The sequence below is a fragment of the Pungitius pungitius genome, chromosome 4 (assembly GCF_949316345.1).
Source record: "Pungitius pungitius chromosome 4, fPunPun2.1, whole genome shotgun sequence".
Classification (NCBI taxonomy): Eukaryota; Metazoa; Chordata; class Actinopteri; order Perciformes; family Gasterosteidae; genus Pungitius; species Pungitius pungitius.
Window position 1 is genome coordinate 2,993,082 of NC_084903.1, and position 19,127 is coordinate 3,012,208.

The 19,127-nt window shown below is 44.2% G+C and overlaps 2 protein-coding genes across 4 annotated transcripts; one reads left to right on the top strand and one right to left on the bottom strand.

The window, feature by feature from the left end:
• Positions 1-533: 533 nt before the first annotated feature.
• Positions 534-4,562, top strand: slc7a6 (solute carrier family 7 member 6). Of its 3 annotated transcripts, none has more exons than XM_037449534.2 (10): positions 534-657; positions 1,413-1,923; positions 2,018-2,143; positions 2,235-2,379; positions 2,472-2,595; positions 2,696-2,799; positions 2,877-2,973; positions 3,062-3,211; positions 3,372-3,555; positions 3,644-4,557. In XM_037449534.2, exons 2-10 carry the CDS (start codon positions 1,446-1,448, stop codon positions 3,709-3,711), a joined length of 1,476 nt encoding a protein of 491 aa, XP_037305431.2. In that variant the 5' UTR covers positions 534-657; positions 1,413-1,445; the 3' UTR covers positions 3,712-4,557. The 3 variants fall into 3 exon arrangements, with proteins under 3 accessions (XP_037305431.2, XP_037305421.2, XP_037305437.2); XM_037449524.2 differs by lacking the exon at positions 534-657 and adding an exon at positions 823-953 and having other exon boundaries at positions 3,644-4,558; XM_037449540.2 differs by lacking the exons at positions 534-657; positions 2,235-2,379 and adding an exon at positions 823-953 and having other exon boundaries at positions 2,432-2,595; positions 3,644-4,562.
• Positions 4,563-4,921: 359 nt separating this feature from the next.
• slc7a6os (solute carrier family 7 member 6 opposite strand) lies at positions 4,922-17,712 on the bottom strand. The gene is made up of 5 exons (XM_037449552.2): positions 17,427-17,712; positions 16,591-16,920; positions 6,977-7,183; positions 6,588-6,720; positions 4,922-5,815 (listed from the first exon to the last, which is right to left on the bottom strand). The coding sequence occupies exons 1-5, from the start codon at positions 17,613-17,615 to the stop codon at positions 5,682-5,684; spliced, it is 993 nt and encodes a 330-aa protein (XP_037305449.2). The 5' UTR covers positions 17,616-17,712; the 3' UTR covers positions 4,922-5,681.
• Between the last annotated feature and the right edge of the window lie 1,415 nt (positions 17,713-19,127).

The window sequence follows — 19,127 nt, forward strand, 5'->3', positions numbered from 1 at the left end:
CCACGTTCATACCGTAAGTGAAATCAATTAATCCAAAAAAACCCATAATTTTTATGCCTTTAGGAGCTGCTTCATTGTCATGGTCACTTTCGACCTAAGGCGAAGCCCTCCTTCACTGAGACCTGGCTCCTGTACCACTGGAGCCCACACAGGCACACCAGTTCCATGCTGTGCTGTGCTCAGTGTCCTTTGTGAGCGCGTGCAAATGTGTCAGACAAATCCCAGACATTTCACCTACATGATATTAGCAGGCAGTGTCCAAGGGCCAGACCCCTCGGCCCCGTGCTCATAGCAGGCCCACTCTAATTACTCTAGGTCAACTCTCCACCCATCCACTGGGGAAAGGAAGTAAATCAGCCACTAAAAGCAATACCGTGATAAAAAGAAAAAGCTAAATTTGTCTTGAGTTTGTGGATCGAGAGCATTTACACTATAGTGCTCTTTGATTTACCGTGCCGAGATGTTTTTATGTCATCAAAGACATAACCCTATGTAAAAAATTAAAATTAAGAGTGGATGGTTCTGTTGCCAGCTCGTACGCACGATGGTCGTGTGGCGGCGGTCACGTGACTCTCCTCCCAGCAGCCCTGCTTCACGTCGGAAGCCGCGTCGGGCGGCTTGTGAGCAGCGCCACACGGGACGCACGGGACCGCTCAGGTGAGACTGGGGAGGGGGCCCGAAACGGGGAGCGGGACCCGCAGAAACGGCACCGATGCCTGCGTGTCCGCCGGAGACACACCTGCACTTAAATGGATTATACAAAAAGGGAGGGCCCGTCCGCTTAGAGTCGCGACAAGCTAACCGCAGGTAGCCGGGGTGCTACCGGAGGGGAGGAGGTCCGCATTCAAAATGAAAGCCCGAATTAGACATCACTAATTCTTACTATTATTTTGTGGCAGTTTATGTGCGTAAAGGAAACGAACTCGAACATATTTTTCGTCCGAGTTTCTCCGGTAAGATTCGGATGAGTGACGTGCCGAACCAACGTCAGTTAACAAAACCGTTATGTCACTATCAGGAGCTCATTAAACCTGCTATTATTTTACTTATATTTTATGTCTCATAAAAAAACAGCAAATATGACAACATTGCACGACAGCTTAGCTACCATTTTGCATGCTGTTTGCCTCGTGGCCCGTTATTCACATGCCATCTGGGGCTGTTCCATACGCATTATTACATTTGACTTGACAATTCATTGGTTTTGTTGCCGCAGCCTCTGTAGTTTCGACCAGTTTAGATTGGAGCTTTATTTTTAAAGTCATATGCGGAAGTTACACTTGGTAGTTCGATGTAGCTTGATACCGGCAATTTCAGCCGCCACGGGATGCTTTGTTGTGTTAGAGAGGTAGTTTTTCCAAGGTCGATCTCATCGTAGCACTGACCGGTCACGCCCTCAATGTGTTGGACAGGTTGTTTCCGAAGGGGCCGCAGCATCCACGGCCATGTCCGCACACGAGGGATCCAGGATCTTGAGCGCCCCCCCTGGCCTCACGGAGCCCCCCAAGGAGAGCATGCAGCTGAAGAAGGAGATCTCCCTGCTGAACGGGGTCAGCCTGATCGTGGGCAACATGATCGGCTCGGGCATCTTCGTGTCCCCCAAGGGCGTGCTGATCTACAGCGCCTCCTACGGGCTGTCGCTGGTCATCTGGGCCGTCGGGGGCCTGTTCTCCGTGGTGGGGGCCCTCTGCTACGCCGAGCTGGGCACCACCATCACCAAATCGGGGGCGTCGTACGCGTACATCCTGGAGTCCTTCGGCGGCTTCGTCGCGTTCATCCGCCTGTGGACGTCCCTGCTGATCATCGAGCCCACGAGCCAGGCGGTCATCGCCATCACGTTCGCCAACTACCTGGTGCAGCCGCTCTTTCCGACGTGCGAGCCGCCGTACGCCGCCTCCCGGCTCCTCGCCGCGGCGTGCCTGTGTAAGTGCCCCCCCCCGGCGCGCCGCGGCTCCCTCTGCTGCCCGCTCGCCGCCTGTCTCCTTGTCCCCTCAGCCGTCCCTCTCTCCCCCCCTAGGCCTGCTGACGTTCATCAACTCCGCCTACGTGAAGTGGGGCACCCGCGTGCAGGACGTCTTCACCTACGCCAAGGTGGCGGCGCTCCTCGTCATCATCGTCGCCGGCATCGCCAAGCTGTGCAAAGGTGAGCGAGGCTCCTCTTTTCAGCGTGCCGCCACGCGCCTTCGGCTCGCCCCGATCGCAGGGACAAGTGTGCCCCTGCTGCGTCCCTCTAGGTTCCACCGCCAACCTGGAGTCGTCCTTCCAGGGGTCGTCCACAGACCCCGGTGACATCGCGCTGGCGCTCTACTCGGCCCTCTTCTCCTACTCCGGGTGGGACACCCTCAACTTTGTCACGGAGGAGATCAAAAACCCGGAGAGGTTTGCTTTTCCTTTCCGAGGCCCCCACTTTTTTTTTATTTTCTTACTCTAGAAAAGGTCAGAACGGTGAGCCGACTTCCTGTCGCCTGCAGGAACCTGCCTCTCGCCATCGCCATCTCCATGCCCATCGTCACCGTCATCTACATCCTCACCAACGTGGCCTACTACGCGGTCCTGGACGTCAGTGCCATCCTGGCCAGCGACGCCGTGGCTGTGGTGAGTAGAGCCGCCGCGCCCCCCCCCCCCCCCCCCCCCCGCACTGACCGGCCCGCAGGACGAGGCGCCGCTAAACCGCCTTGTGTCCGGCCGCCTTCAGACCTTTGCGGATCGCACCCTCGGCGTGATGAGCTGGACCATCCCCATCGCCGTGGCTCTGTCCTGCTACGGAGGCCTCAACGCCTCCATCATCGCTGCGTCCAGGTTGGTTGATCTTGGTCCTTTTGCAGAGGTCACGGCGGCGGGGGCTGTGCGCCTTAACTCGTGTTTGTCGGGCGCAGGCTGTTCTTTGTGGGCTCTCGTGAAGGTCACCTCCCAGACGCCCTGTCCATGATCCACATCCAGAGATTCACTCCGATCCCCGCTCTGATCTTCAATGTAAGTTAACTAACTTTCATCCTAAAAGGAGAAGAAAAAAAAACAGTAACAGCATGTCCTCTTTCCTCCTGTCTTCACCTCGGCCCAGTGTGTCATGTCGCTGATCTACCTGACGGTGGAGGACGTCTTCCAGCTCATCAACTACTACAGCTTCAGCTACTGGTTCTTCATGGGCCTCTCCACCGCCGGGCAGATCTACCTCCGCTGGAAGGAGCCTGAAAGGCCGAGACCCCTCAAGGTGACTCTGGGAATCCACCCACCCACCCATTCATTCGTTCGTTCATCGAGTGTGCCACTCGCATTGCTTTGGTTCATAGGACCAAATAAAGAACTGTGTGGGGACACAAATAAAATGGATTAAGTGTAGCTGACGGTGTTTCCTGGCTGTCTCCGCCCAGCTGTCTCTCTTCTTTCCGGTGGTGTTCTGCCTGTGCGCCGTCTTCCTGGTGGCGGTGCCTCTCTACAGCGACACGGTCAACTCCCTCATTGGCATCTCCATCGCGCTGTCCGGGGTCCCCGTCTACTTCCTGGGCGTCTACCTGCCGGAGTCCAAGCGGCCGCCCATCATCACCAGGATGCTGCGTGAGTCGTCTCCCCCCCACCCCCCTCCCCCCAAGGCTGCTGCGCTTCTCTCAGCCCTCTGACGTGCCGTGTTGTCCCCTCGCTGCAGGCTACCTGACTTACTCCACCCAGTTCTCCTGCTACTGCGTTCTGACGGAGGCAGACAAAAGCCAATAGTAGGGAGTCCAGCAGCAGCATCCACCCCCCCCCCCCTTCTGTCGTCCTCCACGTTGAAGCTCTCCGCTGCCAGCGACCTGTTTACAAAAATCTGAACGAACTGCTGCATGAATGTTTGATTCTGGAATTGAGGGACATGTTAAGGGGAGAGCGAGGCTCTGCTCATCACCACAGGGACCTGATGAGGATGCAAGTACACTTTAATAAGAGTTTTGTTTTGAATGCTGCTACGTGAGGACTTGGAAGTCCTCATATTTAATTTTCAAGGTGAGTTTAGCCGTCTGTTGAAATGCGGTCAGTCCAGCATCGTAGGAAGTGTCCTTCTTACTTGTTTGTGTGACACTAAATAAATGTGGGATTCTTCAGAGTTCAGCATGTTTACCGCCTGCAGTCAGGGAAGGATTGAGAAAACCTGTATTTCTCCACTACAGTGGGGAGAACAAGTATTCTGCAGGTTTTCCTATTTACAAAGCATGTAGGAGTCTCATTTTTATTATAGGTACTCATCTGTGAGTGATGGAATCTGAAACATTGTTCTTCATGTATTCATTCTGTGACGTCACTGAGTTAAAGTGATGTTTCAGGTTCATAACCTGTCTGCCGGAGCTCACTTTGATCCATTTCTGTTCATAACATGAACGTTATATTTAAAACCGTCACAGCAGCAACCTCTAAAGTGACCTTTCACTAATAACTACGGGCGGATCTGTGACGCAATAAATGGTATCACTAAGCAGTTTATTCCATCTTGTGTATCAAAAACGACAGTAACTTAAGTGATTTCCCAACATTTGAGTGAATTCTATTACTTAACGTTACATTTAAAAGTAAACTCTTCCGCGCTGTCAGATCACCTGCCTATATTCTGAATTAAATCCTCATCGGCCCGCACTGCATGCTGGGATATGTGACGAATGTATGAGCCAGATCAGCGTAAAGCTCTTTCATACAGAATGTTAAAAGGCATCAAAATACAAGTGCTGATGCGGACTGGCACATTTATCAAAAATGCAATGTGTATAAAACGTGTTGACAGTGCCACAGATGAAACCATCTTAACATACTGAGGAGCATTTAGTGTTTCCTTTACAGGTTAAGATTTTGTAAAATAGTACAGGTACCTTAAATGTTTTTAGGTGCATGAATGACTTTGTTGCAGTTATTAGATTAAGTAAACAGATTTCTTTCATGCAGGACAAACTCACACCAACATGTTTAAAGTTTAATTGAAAGCTTTCATTTTTATACACATCTACATATTTACAAAAAGTTTAATTCACCAAGCATCAAAGGAGACCAAACTCACACACCCACAACAAAAACAGACTGCGTCACGCTTTCACATAGTGCCAAAAATCTAACACACACACACACACAACCATGCACAAAATGCAGCCACACACGTCTCACTGACGCCAGTGTTATGAGCACAAAGCATACAAGGCATATCACGCTGATGTGCAACATTTTTTAAACACACATCCACATTGAACAAACACCCACACGCACAATTCACTCCACCACAATAAAAAAATAAAATTAAAAAAAAGACTAGATCCAACTCTTCCTGTGTGGGGGACAAAGGGACGTCACGTAGGTGTAAGGATGCAGGGGGCTGAAGAGCTTCATTACTCTGACAAATCAAAGTGGATATTTTATCCCTTTAAATATGGACTCCAAAGAAATGTTTCACCCACAATCCCCAGTGTTCTTGAAGAAATTTGACTTCATGGTGAGTTCTTCAAGAACTAAAAAGCAACACTCTGAGTAGTTGATATCCAAATGTTTTGTGGGGAAATATAAAGTTCAGGATGGTCTGAATCAATTCAACGTTCCTTAAATGTGACGAGTTGCTGCCTTCTTAAGGCGGGAGATGGTTTTCCTCCACTCTTGCGCGCGCACACACACACACACACACACACGCACAAGTCCGGGGGGTGAGGCGTGGGGGAGGACATTTGGAAGACGGATCAATCAGAATTATATTTGTCTCCGTCCTCTTCCTCCTTGTCTTCTTCCCCACAGTGGCCCAGCTCCTGCAGCACCTCCCTCTGGTAGCGGGACCAGCTCCTCTGGCTGTACGAGTGCTCCTCCTCCCAGTAACCTGCACAGGAGACGCCATGACTAGTTGAGCCAGGGACCAACCAGAACACTAGCCGAAAAAACAACGCTCCACTATGCAACATTTACTCCTGCAGTACACCATTGAGCCACATGAGGGAGCCTGTTCTGTTTGTTGTAGCCTGCTTATAACATTAAGGTACCAATAATGTAACAGTTTGAGGGTATAGTTACAACCCTCGAACAGTTACACTATTGAAGATAAAGTACTTCCTCAAGTACCGTATTGCTTTTATAACACGGTTACCAGCAAAATTATAAAAAGTAAACAGTTGCCTCTGCCTCAAAACGATCATTTGTGGGATTTTCGGCGATCACCACGGAACTAACGGTCTCGCAAAAGCTAACGTGTTACTTTGAATGCGCAGTGAAAGGGAACGATCAGGTCAATGTGAACAGAAACTGTACATAATGGCTGAATAACGCGCACCCCCCTGACTCACTCTCAACCAATGAGAACACTGGATTTCATCTACATGTGTTATAATGTATATTATACAAGTTTGTCAAAGCGAGGAAATTAATGCGAACCTGTTAACTCACAGAGTAATAAAGCAGAATAGTGATTAATTAAAAAGGTTATCTGTTCATGTCTGGTTTATCTGAACACAATATATATTGAAATATAAAACACAAATTAGATTTAACCTGTGCGTTTGACTCTGGGATAGATATCCACCTGGAGGCGGAGCTCTGCCACACACACACACACACACACGTGTCAGGTTACACACGCACAGATATCAAACACATACCACCATAGCGCTCCTCTGCTCCACTGTCTGCATCACTGTTCTCATCAGGGTAGTCATTCCTCCAGTTGCCTTCCTCATTTTCATCATCATCGTCTTCATAAACCTCCTCTTCATGAACCACAAGGTCAGGCACCTGGGACAAACAGTAACAACCATTTACCTGAAAGCCTCTCGTTTACTTGGTTCATTATGTTCAGTGAAATTAGCAATACCGGTAGTTAGAGACCTACAATTAAGCGGCGACTCGCTGCACATGAGCCAACCTGAGCAGATTTATCCGTATTACAAAAAGCTCTCCACATGTCTTATCTTTACGTCACCCATGTTTTCATTCACTCACTCAGAGTCCAGCACTCATTCATCTGCCCGTTCCATCCATCCACACACACCAGTTCTCCCTCGTCGGTGTAGGCCCTGACGGACAGGATGTCCTGGATCCAGCCCGGCCTGACCGTCTCCTGGTAGTAAAGGTCGTACACGTAGTCGTCGTCCTGCTCCCGGTGTACCCCCCCCAGCCGCTCCCCAGTTATGCTGAGGCGCTCACGCAGCATCTTGGTGCTGTTACACAGGATCATTTCCGGGTCCGAGGACAGCGCCTTCACAAAAAGAAGAGATCAGCACTGATGATGATGCGTGTCAAAGCTTTAAGTATTGGGTTACACAGAGAGTTCAAATACAGACAAACAGTTTACAAAACCGTTGCAATAAATACAACCAGGGATTGACATTAACATTTTTGCTCACCAGCCACTGTGGCTCGTGGTTTTTCCAAAGTTACTAGCCACAACAATTTTGTTGCTGGGAAATAGTTTAATAAAATTTGAGTGTGGTTGGCTACAATGTACTTGAAGAACTAGATTTACAATCCTTTCAAATGTAGATGACCATTGTTAAAACCCAAAACAAAACTACATGAAATGAACATGTAGCTTCAGGTATTAGAAGTTTGTAAAGCTCCTTTAGTATGAAAACAACTGCAATTGATCAAGACAAAGATAAAAAGAGCTAATTGCATATAACTGGTGCAGGGATGTAACGCTCTGCTGTCTTCACGAGGACCAGGGACCTAAACGCAACACTTTTTTGTCTTTGTCCGTTTCATCGCAATGCTTTTGACATGACCAACAGAAATCTCATGGTCCTTTATCCCGTACGCCCTACAATCAGTGCAATATTTTCTTCACTGGATCATAAACCAGCCGTTCGACTGGACATCCACTTTTCTTTAAACAGTCATTATTTTGATTTTTCTCTTTTGGGTTTTCCGATATCGATGTGCTCCCACATCCTCACCTTGCACTGAGTGGTCTCCTCAAGTCTTATCAAAAGCCTCCACCTGTCACGTGTTTGCGCATCTATGTGGCTTTAGTAAACAAGCGCACTGTGGCCGAAAGGGAAAACGATACACGCACCAAACAACGTTAGCAGGACAACAGGTGTGGCGTGTGAACTGCGTGAGGCTTTAGGACTCTGCAATGAGTTTATTATTTTAGAAAAGGCAGGCAGGTCTGCATGGATACTTCTGCTGGTTGATTGTCTGCCGAACACCCCGAAGCTATTAAATGGGTCTTCATCTCCAAACACGTCTTCAACAGTCGACGCGGATTCAGCCTGCTAAACTGAGGCAGCTAAGCTAAACTAAGGAAGTGCGCTCTCACATCGCCACAGTCGGTAGTTTTCATTTCCACCGCTGCCACCAACTTAATCCGGCGTTCTGGGTTTGCGGATGAGGCACTCATGACAGTAATAACAGCCCCCCCCCCCCCGAAGGGACATGTCAAACGTAAAACAATAAACATGACAGTCAGTTACACGACAATAAAAACAGAATTCCACCTGCTAGAGTGGCTAGCGAGAGTGACCGCATTTGGCGGGTAAAATGTCAAGCCCTGAAAAAAACCTGTTTACAAAAAAATGAGCTAAGCATTTCTAGGTGAGGGTAGGAATGGCACCAGTAGCCCATGATTAATTTAAACTGCCTCTCAGTTCCACTGCGCAGCCAAAAACCAGAATGAAATGTGAACCGGGTTTAGTGTGAAAGAAGAAAAAAAGGGGGGGGGGGGACCTCCTCGTTATAATGGTAGGGGAACCACTGCAGGTATTCAGTACCAGTCAAAGGTTTGGACATATTTTCTCTTTTATTGAGAAAGTGTATCAGAACCTTTGGCCGGTCCCATTTGTTTATTAGTCATAATAAATGCAAATTCAGTTCTCATCATCCATCCGTGTCTAAAATAAAAATGTAAAGTAAAATTCTAAAAATGAAAATGACAACCGACACCATGACTGACAAAAACGACGCTCATCTCACCACTGCGGTCATGTGGACCGCATTTCAAAAGGAAATGCGCCTCTATGTTGGGTATTACGGTAAAAGGGGCTGTACAGCCAAAAAGGCACTGATCATCATTTGAAGTGTCTTTTATCAATATTTGAACTCTCTTTAAATCAGATAGCAGATGGGTAACACTCTTTTGACACTTGGTCCTATTTAAATCTGATCTCCTCTATTAACTTGTACATTTACATGAAATATTACTGTGTACTTTTTGAGATAACTGAAGGCAAAGTTAGTACTTTTGCCATTATATTCGTCTTTTTCTCAATCTTTGAACTGTCTTTAAATCATATCGAAGCCGGGTAACACTCTTCTGACACTTGATCCTATTTCATGTCGACCTCCTCTATCACCATGTACATTTACATAAATTATTACTGTGTACTTTTTGGGATACTTGAAGGTAAGGTTAGTAAAATTGCCATTAGATTCGTCTTTTTCTCAATCATTGAACTGTCTTTAAATCAGATACAAGCCGGGTAACACTCTTCTGACACTTGATCCTATTTTAAGTTGACCTCCTCTATTACCATCTCAAATTACATGAAATATTACTGTGTACTTTTTGAGATAACTGAAGGTAAAGTTAGTACTTTTGCCATTATATTCGTCTTTTTCTCAATCTTTGAACTATCTTTAAATCAGATAGAAGACGGGTAACACTCTTTTGAAACTTGATCCTATTACAGGTTGGCCTCCTCTATTAACATGTAAAGTTACATAAAATATTACTGTGTACTTTTTGAGATAACTGAAGGCAAAGTTAGTACTTTTGCCATTATATTCGTCTTTTTCTTAATCTTTGAACTATCTTTAAATTAGATAGCAGCTGGGTAACACTCTTTTGACACTTGATCCTATTACACGTTGGCCTCCTCTATTACCATCTCAAATTACATGAAATATTACTGTGTACTTTTTGAGATACTTGAGGGTAAAGTTAGTACTTTTGCCATTATATTCGTCTTTTTCTCAATCTTTGAACTGTCTTTAAATCATATCGAAGCCGGGTAACACTCTTCTGACACTTGATCCTATTTCATGTCGACCTCCTCTATCACCATGTACATTTACATAAATTATTACTGTGTACTTTTTGGGATACTTGAAGGTAAGGTTAGTAAAATTGCCATTAGATTCGTCTTTTTCTCAATCATTGAACTGTCTTTAAATCAGATACAAGCCGGGTAACACTCTTCTGACACTTGATCCTATTTTAAGTTGACCTCCTCTATTACCATCTCAAATTACATGAAATATTACTGTGTACTTTTTGAGATAACTGAAGGTAAAGTTAGTACTTTTGCCATTATATTCGTCTTTTTCTCAATCTTTGAACGATCTTTAAATCAGATAGAAGACGGGTAACACTCTTTTGAAACTTGATCCTATTACAGGTTGGCCTCCTCTATTAACATGTAAAGTTACATAAAATATTACTGTGTACTTTTTGAGATAACTGAAGGCAAAGTTAGTACTTTTGCCATTATATTCGTCTTTTTCTCAATCATTGAACTGTCTTTAAATCAGATACAAGCCGGGTAACACTCTTCTGACACTTGATCCTATTTTAAGTTGACCTCCTCTATTAACTTGTACATTTACATGAAATATTACTGTGTACTTTTTGAGATACCTGAAGGTAAAGTTAGTAATATTGCCAATATATTCGTCTTTTTTTCATTTCTGAACTGTCTTTAAATTAGATAGCAGCTGGGTAACACTCTTTCGACACTTGATCATATTACACGTTGACCTCCCCTATCACCATGTACATTTACATAAAATATTACTGTGTACTTTTTGAGATAACTGAGGCAAAGTTAGTAATTTTGCCATTATATTCGTCTTTCTTTCATTCTTTGAACTGTCTTTAAATTAGATAGCAGCTGGGTAACACTCTTTTGACACTTGATCCTATTTCACGTCGACCTCCTCTATTACCATCTCAAATTACATAAAATATTACTGTGTACTTTTTGAGATACTTGAAGGTAAAGTTAGTAAAATTGCCATTATATTCGTCTTTTTCTCAATCATTGAACTGTCTTTACATCAGATACAAGCCGGGTAACACTCTTCTGACACTTGATCCTATTTTAAGTTGACCTCCTCTATTAACATGTACATTTACATAAAATATTACTGTGGAACTTTTGAGATAACTGAAGGTAAAGTTAGTACTTTTGCCATTATATTCGTCTTTTTCCATTCTTTGAACGGTCTTTAAATCAGATAGCAGCCGGGTAACACTCTTTTGACACTTGATCCTATTACACGTTGGCCTCCTCTAATAACATGTAAAGTTACATAAAATATTACTGTGTACTTTTTGAGATACTTGAAGGTAAAGTTAGCAATATTGACATTATATTCGTCTTTTTTCAATCTTTAAACTGTCTTTAAAATCAGATAGCAGCCGGGTAACACTCTTCTGACACTTGAACGTATTTCACGTTGACCTCCTCTATCAATATGTAAAGTTACATAAAATATTACTGTGTACTTTTTGAGATACTTGAAGGTAAAGTTAGTAAAATTGCCATTATATTTATCAATCTTCAATCAATCAATTTTGTCAATCTTTGAACTATCTTTTAATCCGATAGAAGCCGGGTAACACTCTTTTGACACTTGATCCTGCTTCATGTTGACCTCCTCTATTAACATGTAAAGTTGCATAAAATTAGATTTTGTAGCTTATGAGCACAGGTGAAATCAGTAAGAATGACATGTTATTTGTCATTTCCCTTCCCTCTATGCCCATGTATATTTCCATAAACCTTTACTGTACAGTTTGAAATAAGAGAAAGTCAGCGCAGTTGGTACTTTGTCCCCTTCAGTGCAGACCACAGGATGTACGATCCAGGGGCCCCTATCAGGCCATTATTCCTCCTCGGTTGGATGTAGCTGCCGGTGGACTTTTGTTTTTGTACTGACCGCGTTATGCGTGTTCCGGTTACGAAAGGAGTTGCTCCTGCGGGGGTCCATGGGTGGGACCCTCCTCTATCGCTCCAGCAGTTCTGGGGCTGCACCTCATTTGACTTTGACCTCAGATCAGACAAGCTAACCCTCTGAATTAAAGCATCTTACTAAGTCCAGGAAAGGAAACTTACAAGGTTACCCGCAGTAGCGGCAAGCGAAGAGGAAAGAGCCCAGTGCCAAAATGCGGTTCCACATGGGACCGCTCAGCCTGCACATCTGATTGAGGCAGAGCCCATAGATGGCAGGAGGCCGTAACAACCTTTCTTGAAGTCGGGTTGTTTGGACAACAAACCCTAACCCTAAGAACTCCATCAAAGGCTAAATACTAGCACGAGACTGATAGTGAACAAGTTCCGTAAACCTCTATGGCAGACTGTAACCTTCAGGAATCAGGAAACGTTTATTGTCATAATATGTTGGACATACATGGAAATTGTCTTAGCGGTTGGTGCATGACAGAAGACAGTACAATAATGATGACATAGTGCAAATGAGATCAAAATAAAATAAGTGTATAATAAAATATATGCTATGGGTTAGTACGCTAAAAACTAAAGCTATGGGTTAGTAAGTTAGGGGAGATAAGAAAATTATAAATAAAAATATAGATTATAGATTAAGTGCACCAGCTAAACAAGTGACGAGTGACAAGTGAAAGTGACAAAGTGAATGAATGAACATGGGAGTCCGAGTCAGTCAGGGGGGGCCCCGGCCTCTGTTGATGAGCCCGACTGCCGAAGGGAAGAAACTGTTCGTGTGGCGGGAGGTCTTAGTCCTGATGGACCGCAGCCTCCTGCCGGATGGAAGGGGCACAAACAGTTCATGTCCAGGGTGGGAGGGGTCGGCTACAATCTTTCTGGCCCGCTTCAAAGACCTGGAAGCGAACAAGTTCTGGAGAGACGGAAGATTGCAGCCAATCACCCTCTCTGCAGAGCGGATGACATGCTGCAGCCTGCCCTTGTCCTTGGCTGTGGCTGCAGCGTACCACACGGTGATGGAGGAACAGAGGATGGACTCCATGATGGCCGTGTAGAAGTGCACCATCATCGTCTGAGGCAGGTTGAATTTCTTCAGCTGCCTCAGGAAGAACATCCTCTGCTGAGCCTTTTTCGTGATGGAGCTGATGTTCAGCTCCCACTTGAGGTCCTGGGTGATGATGGAGCCCAGAAAACGGAAGGAGTCCACAGTGGTGACGGGGGAGTCACACAAGGTGAGGGGGGAAGGTAGGGCTGTATTCCTCCTGAAGTCCACGACCATCTCCACTGTCTTCATTGAACCGGTGCTGATGGACCGAGAGGCAGAGACGTGTTTCCCCAGCTTCACGTGCTGCTTCATGTCGGAAGCGAGACTGAGTCCGGACCGGCTGCTTTCCGGGGGTTTTGTCTTCAGGCAACACAATACTTTTTTGGACCTTACACTGACCTACCCTTTAATCAAAAACAATGTATATGCGGCGGGGCGTTAGGGAGAGAGACCAACAACGCCACCTGGGGACTTGCACCCCAAGAATTATAGAGAATACCTAAGGCACGCAAATACTGTGGACTAGGCTCCATTCAACCCCACCACATATATAATTTCAGCAGACATGTCTGCGTCCAATCAAAGGAAGGCCCAAAGTGGGTGAGACTTTTTCTCTTTGGGTGAAGCATTCTTTTATGGCTGCCAAGCTGCATGGGACACAATACCCCAAATCTGTGAGACAAAAGTAACTCTAAAACTGGTCTATAAAATATCTTCATTAAAGAATATGTTTTTGTGTGCATGAGTGTGTAAATAAGTATATTTGGTAATTGATTTATTATTTCTTTATTAAAACTGGGTGTTTTGGTTAGTTGACACAAGGCAACACTGTGCAGTTAGGTCATTGACCACAGTCAATATTTTTGTTGTACCAACTACTGATATTGAATGGGAATGGAAACAGGAACATTTAATGGGCGAAATGTTTGAAAATCAAGCTGTTAGGGCTGATCCATCTGACAGTGAGGACAGTGACAACGAGGAAAGTGAGCTTGAAAGGAGTCAGAAAGATTGGATCCCTGCCAGACAGTTAGGAGATCAGGGGTCCGTCAGGGGTCAGTCAGTAGAACAATGTGTGTCCTTCATTCATTCATTCATTTTGAATATGACATTCATATTTGTACTTTCTTAGGATAACGCATGTCTGATCAAAGCGACAGTGAGTCTGTGGATCAAGATGAGGATGAAGACATAGTAGAGGCTGAACACCCCACAATACATTCTGTGCTCGCCCTGGCATAACATTTCTAATGATATCATGTCCCCCTTCAGTATTTTAAGATATTCTTCAGGTTATTGTAGGTCAGTCGAATGTGTATGCCATACAAAGTGACACAAACAAGCCCTTTAAGTTTACATGTTTTGGATGTGGATTTTGTACATACAGTGTTGGTAATTTCATTTCTTTGTTTAATATTTTTTAATTTATGTTTGGATCCATTTGTAGTTAATGTCCTCAAAATGAACTTCTTTCTAAATGCCTACATTGCTTTTTTGACTTATTTCACTTTATATATACAAGTTGCCCTGAGGCAACAAACCAAAATCAAGTTGGGGGGGGGGCGCATACATTTTATGGTTGATAAAAGCTCCCCAAATATGGGATGAAATATGTTTTACTCCACAAATTAACGTCATGCCAATGAAGAAAAATTAAAAAGGACTATGAAGAGAGAGTTCAACAGGGCGTAAAACCGTTGAGAGGTCAAAAGGCACTGCGGCCCTGCACCGCCACCGCCTTTCGGCCGACCCTGCCCCCGGTCCAATTGTTCTCCGGGACAGACAGTCCTCAGAGCGACCAACCTTGTTGCATCGCCAGGGCGTTAATTAACCAACTCCAGTCAAAGGACCCTGTAGCTCAATAAAAGTGAAGGCTGACGCGTGCCGGCTGAGGCCCACCATTGGCTCGGCTTCTATCTGATTTAAAGACAGTTCAAAGATTGAGAAAAAACGAATATAATTGCAAAAGTACTAACTTTACCTTCAAGTATCTCAAAAAGTACACAGTAATATTTTATGTAACTTTACATATTGATAGAGGAGGTCAACGTGAAATACGTTCAAGTGTCAGAAGAGTGTTACCCGGCTGCTATCTGATTTTAAAGACGGTTCAATGATTGAGAAAAAGACAAATATAATGGCAAAAGTACTAACTTTACTTTCAAGTATCTCTAAAAGTACACAGTAATATTTTATGTAACTTTACATGTTAATAGAGGGGGCCAACGTGTAATAGGATCAAGTGTCAAAAGAGTGTTACCCAGATGCTATCTAATTTAAAGACAGTTCAAAGATTGAGAAAAAGACGAATATAATGGCAAAAGTACTAACTTTGCCCTCAAGTATCTCAAAAAGTACACAGTAATATTTTATGTAAATGTACATGATGATAGGGGAGGTCAACATGAACCAGGACCAAGTGTCAGAAGAGTGTTACCCGGTTTCTATCTAATTTAAAGATAGTTCAAAGATTGAGGAAAAGACGAATATAATGGCAAAAGTAATAACTTTACCTTCAAATATCTCAAAAAGTACACAGTAATATTTTATGTATCTTTACATGTTAATAGAGGAGGCCAACGTGTAATAGGATCAAGTGTCAAAAGAGTGTTACCCAGCTGCTATCTAATTTAAAGATAGTTCAAAGATTGAGAAAAAGACGAATATAATGGCAAAAGTACTAACTTTACCCTCAAGTATCTCAAAAAGTACACAGTAATATTTTATGTAAATGTACATGATGATAGGGGAGGTCAACATGAACCAGGACCAAGTGTCAGAAGAGTGTTACCCGGTTTCTATCTAATTTAAAGATAGTTCAAAGATTGAGGAAAAGACGAATATAATGGCAAAAGTAATAACTTTACCTTCAAATATCTCAAAAAGTACACAGTAATATTTTATGTATCTTTACATGTTAATAGAGGAGGCCAACGTGTAATAGGATCAAGTGTCAAAAGAGTGTTACCCAGCTGCTATCTAATTTAAAGATAGTTCAAAGATTGAGAAAAAGACGAATATAATGGCAAAAGTACTAACTTTACCCTCAAGTATCTCAAAAAGTACACAGTAATATTTTATGTAAATGTACATGATGATAGGGGAGGTCAACATGAACCAGGACCAAGTGTCAGAAGAGTGTTACCCGGTTTCTATCTAATTTAAAGATAGTTCAAAGATTGAGGAAAAGACGAATATAATGGCAAAAGTAATAACTTTACCTTCAAATATCTCAAAAAGTACACAGTAATATTTTATGTATCTTTACATGTTAATAGAGGAGGTCAACATGAACCAGGATCAAGTGGCAAAAGAGTGTTACCCGGCTTCTATCTAATTTAAAGAGAATTCAAAGATTGAGAAAAAGACGAATATAATGGCAATATTACTAACTTTACCTTCAGTTATCTCAAAAACTACACAGTAATATTTTATGTAACTTTACATTTTGATAGAGGAGGTCGAGGTGAAATAGGATCAAGTTTCAGAAGAGTGTTACCCGGCTTCTATCTGATTTAAAGAGAGTTCAAATATTGAAAAAAGACACTTCAAATGATGTTCAGTGCCTTTTTGGCTGTACAGACCCATTTACCGTAATACCTTACATAGAGGCGCATTTCCTTTTGAAATGCGGTCCACATGACCGCAGTATCTCACCTTACTGGACAATCCGTCCTTGTCGTCGACGTCCTCGTGAAGGACATCCACCACCTGCACCGCGCCGAGACCCAAACATTTGTCCTGCTCTTCAGCGGGTTGCGCCGCGCTCTCCGGAGCTCCTGTCGGGGGGGCGAGCTCCTGCGCCGGGCCCGAGAGGCCCGAGCGGTGGCTGGACAGGATCCGGTAGCGTTCCTCCCTGCGGGTGCTCCACTTGGTGCTGCGCAGGTCGCCGGTGATCCGCTGAGAACTGGCCGCGGAGGGGCGCAGGGCGTGGGCCATGCGAGGCCGAGCCAGCGCCTGACGCACCTGCGTCTGAACGGGAGCATCCTGGAGACAGGAGGACAATTAACTTGGGACACATTAGAGAGAGAGAAAGGCAAAGGCCTCATAAGATGAATTTATTACCAACTCAAATGTTTAACAGCTAGGCTAACGTTTGTTAGCTCTCGTGATAACTATCCGGTCTTAAATGTTGCAACAGTCATTCGTCACACTGACGTGTCAAAGTTATGACATCCTGTGATTTGGAATTAATTTATAACATTTTGAAGACCAGAAAACAAACAATATCGCACCCGCTAAAAAAAAAGAGCATCATGCTAACAACAACAACTAGCACAGGCGGTGCCTTGTTTCCAAAAAACACCAAAGTCCCGAGTATTTAAAAACAGTTACCTTAGATTAGAACTTAGAACAGCACGTGAAATGTACTAAACATCGTCCCGTTTGTACCTATACGCGACGCCATGTGTATTAGACCCTTCCACCGCCCGCTGCGTGGACGCTAGCCCGTGGCTGCTGCTCAGCTAACACCGCGACGGCGGGCCTCTCACCTGCGTCGCTACGGTGGCCACGAGCTTGAAGACAGAGTTTTCCACCTCGGCTTCATTGGGCTCCGGTACCACGTCGCCGGTGCTCTGGGACGTCTCCGGCCGGATACGTTTGCAGGCCAGCAACAACGCATCCGCGGGGTCAGTTCCCCTTTTCCTCTTGACGCGCAGAATCGTCGTGTTAGGATCCATGTTGTCCCTCTGTCTGCGGCGGTCTGTCTAGCGCAGGGAGGAGAGTGAAGCGCAGGGCTCCGCCTTTACTTCCGGTTATCCGAGAAAGGGTTTGATGCGCACGTGTACCTCACGTAAAAGGCTGACGTCACACCTTTTATTCTCAATTGATCACGGAAAATGATATTCGTGATTATTATTCGGATATTACATGATATTTGACTCCGTTTTTTTTTTTTCTCCACATACTGGACATACAGTTATCTTTTTACAAATAGTCGAGAAAAACATTTTAAGTATAAACCTTACACCTAAATAATCCCAAAATCATCTCAGAAACTCAGTGACTGGCCTTGTTCCTTATTGGTTTTTCTTTCAGCAGATCGATGTAATGCAATTTGTGTCTGGCCAGTCTTGCTGAAGAGCTCCACTGGTTTGAGCTTGTTTGGTGCACACAACGTGCATGTTAGTGCCTTTAAGATTGGTCACTATCAAATCAGGTGAGCTGCATTGGACCAGTTGAAGTGAATGAAGTGTTGGAGCTATGCTGTAAAGAGTCACGTGCTTTCAGGGTGGCCAGACGGGCATTCCACTGTTAGTGGGTGAAGGACCTAATCTGATCTCTGCTCTGGCTGAGCACTTCTCAGGTTCTTCCCCAACTCCAAGACGTTGTTGTAAAAAGTAGCTAAAGTCATGAAATCCCTGTGTTATTACTGATGAACTGGTAAATTGACCAAACATAGCAAATAGTTACTGTTAATGTGACAGCAGTGTTCCTTCATCCTGCTACATCAACATCTAAAACTAACTAATACTTTGGAGTGAGTTTAAAGCCAGAAGGCTGTAACTTCTCCTCCTATTTCTCTCCGACTCACAACCTCTTAGTTTAATTCTCCTCCTCATGGAAGTAGAAAGTTTATATTATATGTGCGTATGCTGCATTCTCACTTAAGTTCTAATTTGTGCACTTGGAATTGATTTCTGAAAACATGAGAGCCTCTCTGAGGAGAATTAAAAATGTATTCAGGGACATTAAGCTGAAATGCAGTGTGGCTCATATAAAGAACAGCCCATGTTTTTGTCTCATCGATCTCATCACAAATATAGATATAGTCAGGATACTTAACACACAATTTAGTTGTGATTATTCCTGTCAGTGTTTTGTTAGCTCATTTTGTAATGAGTTGTAGTGGCTGAATGGATGGTTCTTTTTAACAACATTAATATGGAATACCATTTTCTGTGTTTAATAGATGTACTTACTGTTTTGGTTGTTACTGTTAGTTAATTGCTGTTGGATCACTGTAATTCTCATGTTTTTATGATGAATTGAACCTTGTAGAGCCAGCAGATGGCGCCCATTTGTTCCTTTTCAATCAGTGAATTGACCAAAATAATGCTTACCATTCAGGAAACACAGTGTCATAAAGTCCAAAATGAAGCTCGTTACCATGCGTCCAGTTCTTTTTCTACTGCAGTGTTTTATTTAGTCCCTGACAATGTCCATATGTTACTTAGAGTAGCAGTAGCTAG